The sequence below is a fragment of the Rissa tridactyla genome, chromosome 16, assembly GCF_028500815.1.
Source record: "Rissa tridactyla isolate bRisTri1 chromosome 16, bRisTri1.patW.cur.20221130, whole genome shotgun sequence".
Lineage (NCBI taxonomy): Eukaryota > Metazoa > Chordata > Aves > Charadriiformes > Laridae > Rissa > Rissa tridactyla.
Genome location: NC_071481.1, coordinates 5,707,035 through 5,720,271, shown reverse-complemented (window position 1 = coordinate 5,720,271; position 13,237 = coordinate 5,707,035). Strand labels below are relative to the sequence as shown.

At 49.7% G+C, this 13,237-nt stretch overlaps 1 protein-coding gene across 1 annotated transcript in view; it reads left to right on the top strand.

The window, feature by feature from the left end:
* Positions 1-13,237, top strand: part of NOC2L (NOC2 like nucleolar associated transcriptional repressor) — a 51,179-nt gene that overhangs the window by 32,686 nt on the left and 5,256 nt on the right. Inside the window, exons 16-17 of the mRNA XM_054222260.1 lie at positions 2,506-2,619; positions 8,009-8,144. Coding sequence (XP_054078235.1) covers positions 2,506-2,619; positions 8,009-8,144 — 250 coding nt within the window. The remainder of the gene's footprint in view (positions 1-2,505; positions 2,620-8,008; positions 8,145-13,237) is intronic.

Here is a 13,237-nt window from a genome sequence, read left to right as displayed (position 1 = left end):
ACGTTTGTACAGGTGCTAGCATTGTGGGCTTGATCCGTGTTGGGTGTTGCCTGACAACACAGTGATGCACAAGCAGTAATAGAAGGAGAATTGCAAATGGTTAAAGTGGGCATGATGGCATCCACTCTCAAAATTCCTGTTGAGGTGTTCTGACTAGAAAGATGGGAGTGTTTTAGTGGTCTTTTTTCTCTCTGGATTCCAGGACACTTTAAAACCAAAAGAGCTGTATTAGACAGAACAAATAGACTTTTGCCCTCTGTAAGAAGAGTCTTTCTAAGAAGCCGTCCATACCAAGCAGCATCTACAAATTGCCTGAATACAGCTGGCAGCCTGATACGAGCCTGATCTATAAATGGGGTGACTTTGTACTCCTCGGGAATTACTCCTCTTGCCATAGCGGTGTCTCAGACCGACAGTAACGCTGTGCTGTCTGCTGGCTGGCGTCTCCGCTAGCAAGTGCTGCTGGAGTCGGCGGTCCATCGGCGGTGCTTTCAGGCTGCCTGCCGGGGAGGAGACCGGAGAGCAGACACAGGCTCCAGCCGTGCAGACCTGGAGCCGTGTTACAAACAGTCCTGGGGGGGGGGGGTGTTGTGAGTCTGGGACCCGTGATTACCAGAAAGGGCCTGTTTGGCTTGATGCAGTATTGATAGCGCCTGTTGAACGATGCATAAATAGATTCTGCGCCATTAAAGTGCAGGTGACACAAGCTGGTCGTCATTTAATTGCCAAAGTTCAGCTCCTGGTGCCAGCTGCAGAGACCACAGCTCATCTCCACTTCTCTCCCAGTGATGGGCCACATCAAGAGTTGGCGTAGACTGATGCATTACAAACTTGCGTATTTGTCTAAGCTGGGGGCTCTGCGCTGCTGTCCGTTGTGAAGAGCTGCTCTTTCTGTCTTGTTCATACACTGCTCTTTAAACAAACCTTTTCCCCCACCCTGGCTCACAGGCTGCAGCCAACACACCGTAACTCCCTAGTTTTGGGGCTCCGCTCCCTAGAAGTAGTTGATTTGGGATCTGCTGAAGAATATTTCCTGTGTTTTCTGCTGTGAAGATGGTCTGGTCTTTTGTTCCCACCCTCAGACAGGAGCACTGTGTCTCCACAGCTGCCTATACAGACCTCTGGATTTGTTCTCAGCCCTGGGTTCAGGATACTCTTTTTGGATCTCTGTTGACCTTTGAGTGTATCTATGCTAACCTTTGTTCCTGTTGCTCATTCCCTTCCTCCTTTGCCTGTTCCAATTCCTGCTTGTGCGTTGTGTCTTTCTGCTTACGTTAGATTGACTTTTTACTGTGGGGTAACGCAGAGCCTTTGGGCACCGTGGTAATCCACTTAACAGGTACAGTTCTGCGTGGGTTTTAAGTTAAAGAGATGTTGGCAGGTTAAGAAGAATGAATTTTAATAGGACATACCACCACCCCTCTTTCGGCACTAACATGCCAAATGATGGAAGCGTAAAAGAATTTTTAACTGTTTAATTTGCTTCCCACCACTTACGGTGTTTGCACCTCCTGATTCTCCCTGCTTGGACAGCAGAAACAGGTTCGGCACTTCTTCGTGCTTCCCTCTCTCAAGGTTGGGATGAGTCCAAGACCCTGCAGGGGAATGTTTGTTTCAAAAATAAACACTTGGCTATAGAATGGGGGGAACAGGCAATCAGACACCTTTGGTACTTCGGTCTTGTAAATGCTTGCGTGAGGTTTTTCTGAATTAAAAAGCAAGAACTGAGCAGGTGATCAAATGCCTCCATTGAAGAAGCAGGAGGAAAATGGTGTCCTGATAGATCCTCTGATCTGTCCCTGGGATTCCTATCTTCAGGTTTCAGTTGAAGTAATTTCTTTTTCATTACAGTAGGCTGCATCATCTGACTTGACTTCTGTGTCAGTGTCTTCTCACTAGAGCTACAGTAGGAGTGAACGTTCAAGGCCAAGATAGTAGTCGTGGATCCCAGAAGGCATTGAGCTGATTTTAGGAGAGCCTCAGCAATTCTGAGAATCAGGGCTCTTCTAGAAGGGAGAAATAGGAATCTGGGAACCCATGTTTCAGGCCACCACACTGAGAAAATTTGGTGATCTTCCATAAGCTAAAGCATCTTATACACCACCATATAGATGCTCCTTTTTTGAGGACTTTATGCTGTCCTTCAGTGCCATTGGTATCCTGTGCTTTGCTATCGCATAGGCAAGCTGTTGCATTGGCCAGCCTGTCCATTTCATCTTTTGACTTTCTTTAATTTCCCTGCAGTGCCCGGGCATTGCTTTACCTAAGGAGAGTTGTCAGTCACACCACTCCTGACTCAGTAGTTGCTTAAAGGCCTGTGCCTGAATTCAGACTTAGTCCTGCTTGCATTCTTAGTCATGGTTGCCAATTTCCTACCCAGAAGCTGGGAAAAGGTGGTTTGGGAAAGGGTCTTAACCTCTGCTCTTGACTCTCTGTGTTTGCCAAAGTTGTATTGGAAAACTGCTTTGAGAACCTTTCTTAACTTTGCACCCCCTCTCTCCACAGGAACAATGGGAGAAGCAGGTCAAAGAGGAGGGAACACCTCTGACCAAGTATTATACTCAGTGGAAGAAGCTAAGAGAGAAGGAGATACAACTGGAAATCAGCGGCAAAGAAAGAGTAAGAATGAAATGTCTAACTTACGGAACGTCATCTGTGCTATGGGAAGCCAGGAGAGCCATGTCCTGGCAGCAGGATGATGGCTGCTCAAAACCAGCTCCACTGGTGTGAGCTGAAATTAGTTTGAGCTGTGTGAGTGCGTAGGCTGGGCATTTTTGGAAAGAGCAGGAGTGCGGCTGGACGGCAGCCTAGCCGGTGTCTTCACTGCATCCAGCTCTGAAGCCCCTCAGCACAGGAAAGACATGGATCTATTGAAGCGAGTCCAGAGGAGGGCCACAAAAATGAGCACCTCTTCTATGAGGACAGGCTGAGAGAGTTGGGATTATTCAGCCTGGAGAAGAGAAGCCTCCAGGGAGACCTTATTGTGGCCTTCTAAGTACTTAACGGGGGCCTACAGGAAAGATGGGGACAAACTTTTTAGCAGGGCCTGATAGGAAAGGGGGTAATGGTTTTAAACTAAAAGAGGATAAATTTAGACTAGATACAAGAAATACATTTTTTACGACGAAGGTGGTGAAACACTGGCACAGGTTGCCCTGGGAGGTGGTAGATGTGCCATCCCTGGAAACATTTAAAGTCAGGTTGGATGGGGCTCTGAGCAACCTGATCCAGTTGAAGATGTCCCTGCTCATTGCAGGGGGCGTTGGACTAGATGACCTTTAAAGGTGCCTTCCAACCAAACTATTCTGAGATTCTGTGATTCAGCTCCCTGCGGATTTGTCTTGCTGGGATCTCTAGGAGCAACATCTGTGTCCCCTGCCTGGAGCCTGTTCATATGCCCAAGTTAGAGGGTAGGTGAGGCAGGGTGAAGGAATGCTAGGTTAAATTTCCTTCTGTCCTTATTAAGGCTCACGCTGTTCAAGACGCGTTGGTACAGCAGCAGCCTTTGTAATTCAAGACTAGGAAGCTGAAGACAGTAGGGACAGAGCGATTGCGTGTACCGGCAGGGGGAGGTTGGGTACCAGATTCGATTGTCTCTGAGCAACTGGGGCAGTAGCTGTATTGTGGACGTTACTTTTGGAACAAGCATGTGATGTAGTTTCGAAGTTTAGACTGTACACAGAGTTCCTGTTCTGTGTGTTCACCTCCACATTCGTGGGCCTTCTCACACTGCATTGGGCAGTTTGCGTTGTTTCTTGCAAATTGCTTTGCTTTCCTGATAGTAAATCAGAGTGTGTTGAGCTCGTGGAGGCCTTTAGCTCTTTTTCCATCTCTGCAGAACGTGGCTGGATTGCCAGTCTAAAACCTAAATTTGCATGAAAGTGAGGGGGGGAAGATGCCTCTCTTAGCAAAGGGAACATCAGAGATGAGTTCTGTTTTGCACTTTCTCGTTTCACCCGTGTTGGGGAGGCTGGTTGTGAGGTGGGACTTGCTGTCTGGACAGAAGTGCTCAGGCTGCCGTTTCCCACATCTCCTGCCCAAGGGAAGGCTCCTTGGCCAGTCCTCATGGCACTGTGCTCCGGGATGCAGAAGAGCCGGGGGGGTGGGAGCTTGTTTGCATTAGGAGTCTAAAGGAAAGCTGTCTCGATGCTAATGCAATGAAAGTGGCTGAGCTAGGCTCTTGGCCAGGGAGCAGGAAATAGATATAATTGGTGTCTCCAGCGTATGGTGGGGAACAATTAAAATAATCGATGGGACATGAGGATGATTGGCTCTGAGCCAAGTCCCAGAGCGCAGTAGAAGACCTGGGAGATCCTAGAAATGCTCGGTATCGTATACAAGCCTGAGATAAGGAAAGGAGGCAGGAATTCCCTGGGGCAGCCGCGCAGAGGGAACAAAAGGCACACTCGTGTTCTGGGCAAACCCAGCAAGAGAATGTGGCCTTTACAGAAAGGAAATTGGGGAGGGGGAGCTGTGAGTGGGGCTAAGCTCTTGCCCAAAATTGACCCTGCTGGTGTGAGCTGACACTTTCCTGGCACAGAAGCAGCTGGCACAAGGGGAGAGATCAGCCCTCGGTGTAGATGACCCCCCATCTCATTTTAAAGGGAGGAGGGGAGCTGAAACTCCTTGGGGTAGCCAGGACCAGCTGAGGTGGAACGCTTCCCTTGAGGGGGATTGCTTTCCTATGGCAAGGCTCAAGGGGGTGACTTCTGAAACTAGGGGAAGTCTGAAGGGCAGTGACAGGGACTTGTTTTCTCTTGGAGAAAGTGGGCTGAACAGATAAGCTGCAGAGAGAGAGACAGACTTTAGAGTTAGCTCTCCGAAGGGCCTGTGGCTGCCTGACATCTTTGCTTGGTGAATGGGGCTGTTGTCTCTCTCGGTGGGGACTGCTAGCTTAATGATGCAGCATTGTGAGCCCCAGCAGGAGAGTGAACACCATGAGGCCCATTAGGGCTGGGAAAATCCATGTCCCATTAGCAGCCATTGGGGGGAAGAAATAATAACAGAAAAAAATCAGCCTGGCTCTCAGCTGGTATGAGCTGCAGCTTGCCTTCTGTAACAACGCTGACCCCGTCTGCCCATTCCATTTGCTTTTCCCAATGGTTTTTAATGGGATGTAGACTAATCGGCTTCGTGAGACTCAGTAGCTAGTAACCCTCTAGCTGGGGATTAAAAGACTGGTCCCCAAATTACCTAATTATTGCTACTGTGTGATGAACACAGGCTGTATCTGTGAGCTGTGGCTCAGTGCAAGCTTCATGCCTTTGCTTTGTGATCACTCCGCAGCCTGTAGGGTTTTCTGGTGCCTTTGTTTTGAGGTGCCCATCTTGAAGGCACTCCTGTGGAGTCTCAGAAAGTTGGAGGTAGCACAACTCAGCATGATTCAACACCAGGTCCCTTTTAATACGCTCAGGTTGAGTTCAACCGGTACTCATGTCACCCAAAACCGTAGGCTGCCTGTGGAAATGGGGACTTCTCCTAAGCAGTATGAAAATACAGAGAAGTCCCAACTAACAGCCTGTTACGTGCCCTGCACAAGATACTGGAGAAATTTTTCGCAATGTTCAGATAAGCCTCTCTCCTTTGCTCCCTTGAATTGGAGAAGTTTGGAGAATTGGAGAAAACCGTTCCACGTCATGTATGTGAGACATTTTACTCATACACAGCCCCATTAGCACTTTAAGCCTACTAAGTGATGTGTTCCATGATTTTTGCATTTCATTTACTGCTGCTGAGCAGTAACAGTGACCGGGGTCACGGAGAACAGGACAAGCCAACAGGGACCTGGGCAGTTGATGCAGCAGTTGTTTGTTGTCAAAACTGGGATTCTGCTTCTGTTTGTGACACTTTCAACCTCAACTATTTCCGAGTTAGGCAATGCTGGACTCCTGTTTAACTGCTGCTGAAGAGTCATTGCTACCAGTGCTGCCAGGCAGGGACTCTGCAGGTAGAAGAGGGCCCAAAGGTGCTGCCTGTGACTGGGAGACTGCCAGAGCGAGCTCAGCATGTCATACCGATGGCATGCCACAGGGTACAGTTCCCAGTACCTGTTGGAGTGACCATCTGTGGGACATGAGAGGCCTTGACCCAAATGGAGCTACTGAGGGAAGACATCATGGTCCGGGTCTTGGGCTGCAGGAAGCGCCGGTGCTTCTCCCCGAGGCTGGGATGATGGCAGCATGACCTGGCTGAGGCACTTGTAGAGGCAAGGACTGTATAAACTGAAAGGGAACAGGTAACAGGGACTGCGTCTGTGATCACAGCCTAATGCTGGGTTGGAAGCATTAGCTGCTGGTTTATTTTAGCTTCTGAGACCTTTGTGTTTTATTTTTGGAGCCTCTTACTGAATTGGTATTTCTGGAGCATCTCCCTCTGCCCTCCCACTCTCCGTAAAGTTACATGCCAGAACAGATGAGAGGAGTGAAGCATGAGCCTGTCTTGTCCACCAGAACTGGTAGGGGCTAAGGAAAACGTTTTCACCCTGGCAGCTCCCCTGCCCCACGCTGGAGCTTGCAGGAGCATATAACTGCCCTAGGAAAGGGGATGTCATTAGGTCAGCTGAGGGCAGTCGTTGGACGGTGACTCTGGATTGCTGCTCTTGCTGCGTTTTGCTTCCCAAGTCTCTTCTCTGGCATGCAGCAACTGCTCTTTGGAAAGCCAGTTGTGTGCTGGTTTCTTCAAGCATCTTCCAGCACAGAGAGAGCCCAGCAGATCTCTGCAGGGCCGGAGGAAGGAGAGGCATCTCATAGCAGAGCAGAGCAGGTGGGAAGATGATTTAAAATTAGGACCCTGCCAATGGTTGTTGGTGATTTGCTCCCCTTTCCCCTTCTCTGGCCAGCTTCTGACTTTCCATCCTGGAGCTGCAGGTTATTGCTTGTAAGTGCTCAGCTCCCGGAATCAATATTGCCCAGCTGGGGACCATAACAGTGAAACAGGCTGGGAGAAATTGCTGGAATTGGCTGCAGGAGCAAATGCGCGTCTCGGTGTCTCTCGTTGTCTCTCCCCCCGCCCCGTCCCCGTTCTCTCACTCTTCCTCCGCTGAGAGCTGCTTTTCTGTACAGACTGTGCTTTGCTGCCGTTCCCGCTGGGGGAAGCTCACGGGAGGGTTGAAGTGGATGTGGTCAGAGGGGAGTGTGTTGAGGGGTGGTCTGACGGGTGGGAGAGAGCAAATGAGTTATTACTCGCGGGGCGAATGTTTCCAAGCAAGCTAATGTGTGCTAATGCATGAGTGCTTCCCAGGAGGTGTGCAGCCGGGCACGGGCAGCGGGCAGCTGATGTTCAGAGAGCACTTGGGATTTAATTTGCATTCTGATTATCTTTGCCCTGCTGGCCTGAGCCCTTGCAAGTAAATCCTCCCCCTAATCCCCCTCCGGAGAGGTGTAAAGAGCAGTGAGGTGGTGTCAATTGCAAGTACTTAATGGCATTGATATTGGCTGTCTGCAGCAGCAAGGCTCTTGGCCCATTGATCTCCATAAGGGCTAGCAACCGGGGAAGCCGTGGTGCGGACAGACCTTAAGCATCTTCAGCACCTTGCCATTTAACTGTGCTGAAATGTGCAGCCAAAAAGACAGTGCCTTTGCTATAGCTGTCGCAGCTTTTGGCATCGGTGGAAAACTGCTACTTCAGAGGTGACCAGCACGGTCTGGCTTGACTGTGCTTGGCTGCCCAAGCTCACAGGGTCTGCGCGGCTTTCAGCCCAGAGATGCAGGACAGCCAGCTTGTCGTGGATGTCTTACATTTTTATCTGTGCTAAGATACCAGCAGTAGATGGCCCATTAGCAAAAGTAGTTTATTAGGTAAAGATCAATAGAGCAGTGGTGCTTTGCATGTATCATTCACCTTTCTAACTGACGTACAAATCTCTCCGTTGCTGCCCTGGTTGGCAGCAGACAGACCCAACTGTTCTTGGCAGCGGGGCTTGCACACACTGGGCGAAGCCAAGCTCAGCATTTTATGTTTAAAAGTACAAATTAAGGTTATTCTTACTGTTGGTTTTGGTTTTTTCCAGCTTGAAGACTTGAACTTCCCAGAAATCAAGCGTAGGAAGCAAAATGAAAACAAGGAAGAAGATAAGAAGGAATTCAAGGACCTCTTTGACCTGGACAGTGACTCTGAGGAGGAGAATGTTGGATTCCCTATAAAAGGTATGGGGCTGGTGCTGGGCATACATTCTCCTTGTCCAGAATTCTGTATGATGTGGGTCAGTACGGCCCTGCCCGAAGCGGGGGTGCATCCTGTCCATCTTCCATTCAAAGATACATGGTTAGGGAGAGAGAGCACAGGACAGTGATGCCTTTTAGAAGCTTTTTAAAGTGACAGGCAGAAGATAGTTGGAAGGCTTTTATCTTTCTCTCCCTCTCCTGCTTTGTCACTCCAGCTCATTTTAAAGCCTTAGTCCTGCATTAGTCTTTTTCTGTGCATAACCCATGCTCTCTCCTCCCCTTAGCACCTTCCTTTTGTCACAGACGCTGACCTCCTCCTGACAGCCCAAGAACTCTGGCTGAATGCAGACCCTGCTTTCAAAGGCTGTTCAAGGTAGCAGCCATGGTTCATACTGTAGTTCCCAAAGAGTGGCTTCTCCTTCTGGTGCTTATAACCTGTGCAGGTTCTGAGCTGAAGCCTCACCTTGGAGAACATAAAAGTGTTTGCTGTCTTTTTGCACCGTGAGTGGAGGTGCAGAAATCCACGTTTTGTTTCCTCACCTATGTAAGAAGAGTTAAGAATGTTGTTCTACCTGACAGCGTGCTGGCTCTTTGCCGTGTATGTCATTCAAGCAGTAGCTATCATAGGGGCTGGCTACCAGAACAAGGATCTTTGATGGTTATCCTCTCTTTGCATGCGCTTCTGATTTATCTGTTTTATAGTGACTGATGTAACAAGTATTCTTGACAAGCCAAGAAAGTCTGGAGCCTTTAGAGAAAATGGAGTGATGTCACTCTCTGGCTGTGACCACGAGGGGGCCACAGTAAATTGTGGAACCTGCCTGAGAAGTTCACCACAGAGTTTGAGGAAAAACTTAGATGTTCTTTTTGTAATTTGGAATGTTTGTGTTATCGCAGGTTTTTCTAAATGCGTTGTCATTCATACGGCAGGGCGACTTGCAGGAATACAGCGTTTTCTTGTTTGGAGATTTAATCTACGGATAAAGTCCTAGTTTGTTGTGCACATCATAAGGCGTGTGGATAAATCTTGAGACTTACCACAGAACCAATGAGCGTTGTCTTCCTCACAGGCATCTGTGACAGAGGAGGAAGAGAAGGTTGCAAAACTCTTGTTTGATAGCTTGAGGTTGAAGTCAGTGGATTTTTGTAGGTGACCTGGCAAAGAATGGGAGGAGAGCAAAAGAGAGCACATAACCCACCAAGGTATTGAGAGATCAGTGTGACATCAATGTGATTTGCAGAGGTATATCCTTGAGATCTGGGGTTGTCCTGCCTGCTAGATGAGTCAGTGCCTTAGAAGAATCCCAGTGGCTTCGGAAAAGGCAGTTGATAACTGCAGTTTGGAAGGCAGGTTTGCTGGGAGCCAGGGAAACCCAGGGTCCCTTCCTGTGCCTCACAGGAACGGACTTTATGTACACTTGGGAGGTTTGTTGGACTGATGGACTTCTGGGTGTACACTGGGACCCTAGCGAGGCACGTCTGTGATGGAAGTTACTGATGATACAGTACAAGGTCTCCGGCAGTTGTCTGTCTGGCACCTCATGTACACAGCTTCTACCTTGTTTGTGGTGCTTGTCTGCGCACTGTAGAAACCTGCTGAATATACAGGTTTGCCATCTACTCGTTAGGCTGGCTTTTCCCCCTCTTCATGTGCTTGTGACATCTGTCCATGAGGTTCTTTGGCAGCTTTAAGGGGCTGACATATATTGCAAAGAGAGTGCAAATGAGGACAAAGCTCCACGTGACATCTAAGGGCTCTCCCTGCTCTGTGTCTATGGGTCCCACAGCTGCGGTATCTGGTCTGCGGTATCTGGTCGCTGAGCACTCATCAGCGCTGCAGTGTCAGTCATGGGCCTTGCCTTTCAACATTCCTGGGTCAGCTGCCTCTCTATAGCTTTTGTTCTTAGTAGGGTGTTTTCTGGAGGGAGGCAACGGGCCCTGAAGGCAGCTTGCATCTCAAGGAGCGACTGTCCTCAGCCCCACCATGGATCCTGAGGCGCCGGGTGGAGACAGCGGAGCCCTGGGTCTGTGCTGTAGCGTAGGGTGAAGTCCCCTCCAGGCAATGGTGTGACTCCACAGTGGGAAAGGGACAGGGAACAGGGAGGCTGGGAAAAGCGCCTGTGTCTTGGGAGATGCATACAATGAGCTCTTGTTCCTACTCTGTGTGGGGTGTGAGATGTTCCCAGCCGCGCTCTGCATTCAGTAACTGTCAGGGCTGGCTGCGGATGGAAGTTGGAGAAGCCAGTGCTGCAGTTCCCTGTCTCTGTGGCCATTGTTCTACCGGGTGGCCAGATGCAAGGAGATTTGGGAGGCCCTGCAGCTGCCGTGGCCTGTGTATTTGCTTCTTTACCTGTGAGGTTTGACGGCATAGCAATCTTCTCTCCTCAAATAAGGCAAAAGGGAGGGTCTGGAACAATGGAAGGACTTTGGTTCATCAGCCTCAAACTACTTCCAAGAGAGACATGTTGAGCAGCGGGTGGCAGAAATCTGGGCAGGGAGATAAGACTGCCCTGGAGGGACTTTCTGGGAGAAGAAAACAAGAAATATGGTGGGAAAGCAATAAATATAGCAGAGAATGCCCAGTGATGCTGACCTCCTTGAAAAGTGACAGGGAGTGACCTGATCTAAGACAGGTTGGTGCTATGAAAGTAACTATGACACTGATGTGCTGTGGGAACCTGGGAAGCTCATCGGAGCAGATCAGCCCTTCTGACACAACACTACTTCCAGATGTGGGCAGAAAGAGATGGGGCTGGTGAGGTACGCCCTCCCTGCTCTGGGAATGGAAGCCTTGAGTCTTCCTACCTTTCAGCTCCAGGGCTGGGCTGTGATTGAATGTGTTGAGGAGAGGGGTTACAGGCAGGTGTATAGAGATTCTGGTGTAAGTTAAACACCTCCAGTGCTCTTGCCGTATATCGATACACCAGGGAAGAGGAAAAAGTACGTTCAGGGCAGGGGGTGTTACAGGGTGGTCAGCAGCTTAGAGATGTTCTGAACTGAGGATTGCAGAGAGGCCATTTTATTTAATATCCACTGATGAATCTCTTGGTTCCCTGGTTGTGTCTGATCCTCGTTGTTAATGTGGCTTCCACAGCATCCTCTGGTAACACAGTAAGACACGCCACAACTTTAACTTAGACGCTGTTTGAAATAAACAATTATTTTCTTCTTTAAGCCTACTGCCCACTGAACTGGCTGATCAGCCTCCTGTGCTAGCTGCATCATCAGCCTGCTTTAATGGACCGTGTAGGATCCAGGCATAAGCCTGTCTTCGTCTGAATCCCACCCCCAGTTTTGCATTAGGCCAGAGATGAAAGGCTGATAGCAGGCCATCCGCTCCCCCTGGCCCAGGCCTTCTTCTTCGTCCTGCAGGACCCAGCAGTAGCTAAGCTCTCTGATCCTTCCTTACCTTAACCTTAGCAGCCTCACAGCAGCCAAAACCGTGATGAGCCATTTATCTTTGACAGCAGCAGCCTTTTTCCTAGCTCCGTAAGCTTTGCAGGTCTTCAGTCTCTTCGTTCCTGAGTCCCAACCCCGCCTTCAGCCTTTGCAATAGGCCACAGGTCCCTGGTGGAAAAAGCCTCCCACCCATCTGAATCTTCATTCTCACTTCTCAGGCCTTGTCGAATCCAACAATGAATGAATCTCTTCTGAATCCTAGTGAGACTGGCAATAACTGACGTTTTTGTGTCTGGTGTCACGTGTATAGAAGTCTCTTTGGGTTTCTCTGTCAGTACTGGCACTTCTGTTTATTTTAGGATCTCCTGAAAGAACGGAGAGGGTGGTAGACAGTTCTTTGGATGTCGGTCAGTAAGTTCATCTGCACAAATCCGTATCCGCTCCCGGAGGTTGGGAGCGCTGGTTAGCTGCCTGTTGGTGCATCTTGTGTTGCTCTGGGAGACCTCAACCGAGATCAGGTTTGGGAGGTGCTGCTGCCTGGCCTCCCGCTCAGTGAGTCAATACGAAAAATTCGGGTGCAATAATTGAGGCAGGAGAGGGAGGGATGTCTCAGCACAGCTGGAGTGGGGTTTGAGACAGGACTTGAGTTCACGTGTCCTTCTAACAAGGCGACGCTGCCTCCTGGCTGGCTGTTCCTAGTGGCTTTGTTTTGGTCTACACCTGGCTGTGGTGCAGCCACAGCAGGGAATAAATTGCAAGCAGCGTGTTGGTGCATGCAGCAGATAGGGCTGCACAGGAAAAGGAAGGAAAGCGGTGAATTTGCAGGCATTTGTTTAATCTTGTGGATCTGAGGAAGGTTCCCCCTACTCTTGCCTTGTGCAGGTGGAGCTGAAAGCTGCCTGCTCATTTCAGCAGGATTGCAGACCCCCAGCATCCGCCCCGGGGGGGCAGGAAAGGTGGCGAATGCAAACAGTTCCATCGCATCAAGACAAGCTGCCCTCTGGAACCGAGAAAGCATTTGGCAGGCAGGAGAGACTCCCTCGCTTGGGTCTCTGCAAGGTCTGAAGAGGGGAGAGAAACAAGTTTGGACATTTCAGGGACCCCTGAGCAGGCAAGGGCAGAAAGAGCTGGGAGACGGGGAGGAAAGAGAGTGGATTTGATCAATCTGTGTGTTGCTGGTGGGGGTGGGGAAGTTCATGCGTTCCTCTCATTTACCAGCTGACACATCTCTGGGAGGAAAGGCGGCTGCTCGTGGAAATTATTAATGGCTTAGAAAGAGGTGCTGGACTGCCTCGTCATGAGGCAATTAAAAGCGAGAAGGGAGTGTGGCTGCAGCGTCTCTCCGGGCCTGCCTGTAATGAGTGATCTGTCCACATTAGGTGTTGGTGTGCCTCTAATGAACTTGAACAGGTTTCTTCATTTATCCCTCGCGTAATCATATTACATCAATTTAATGCCAGACCGGTGGGGGCCAGGGGTGTGGAAGGAGAGGTCAGACATTTTCATTTCCTAGCAGAATAATCACGGCCCTTCTCAGTGGCAAAATTCCTGCTGTGGGCTGTCGGCTTGAGGATCTAGGGGCAGAAGGAGGAGGAAGAGGGGAGCAGCCCTGGTTAACTGGAGCATTGTCTTCTGGAGTCTTGCTGATATATGCTTCTGCCTCAGGAGATGGAAGT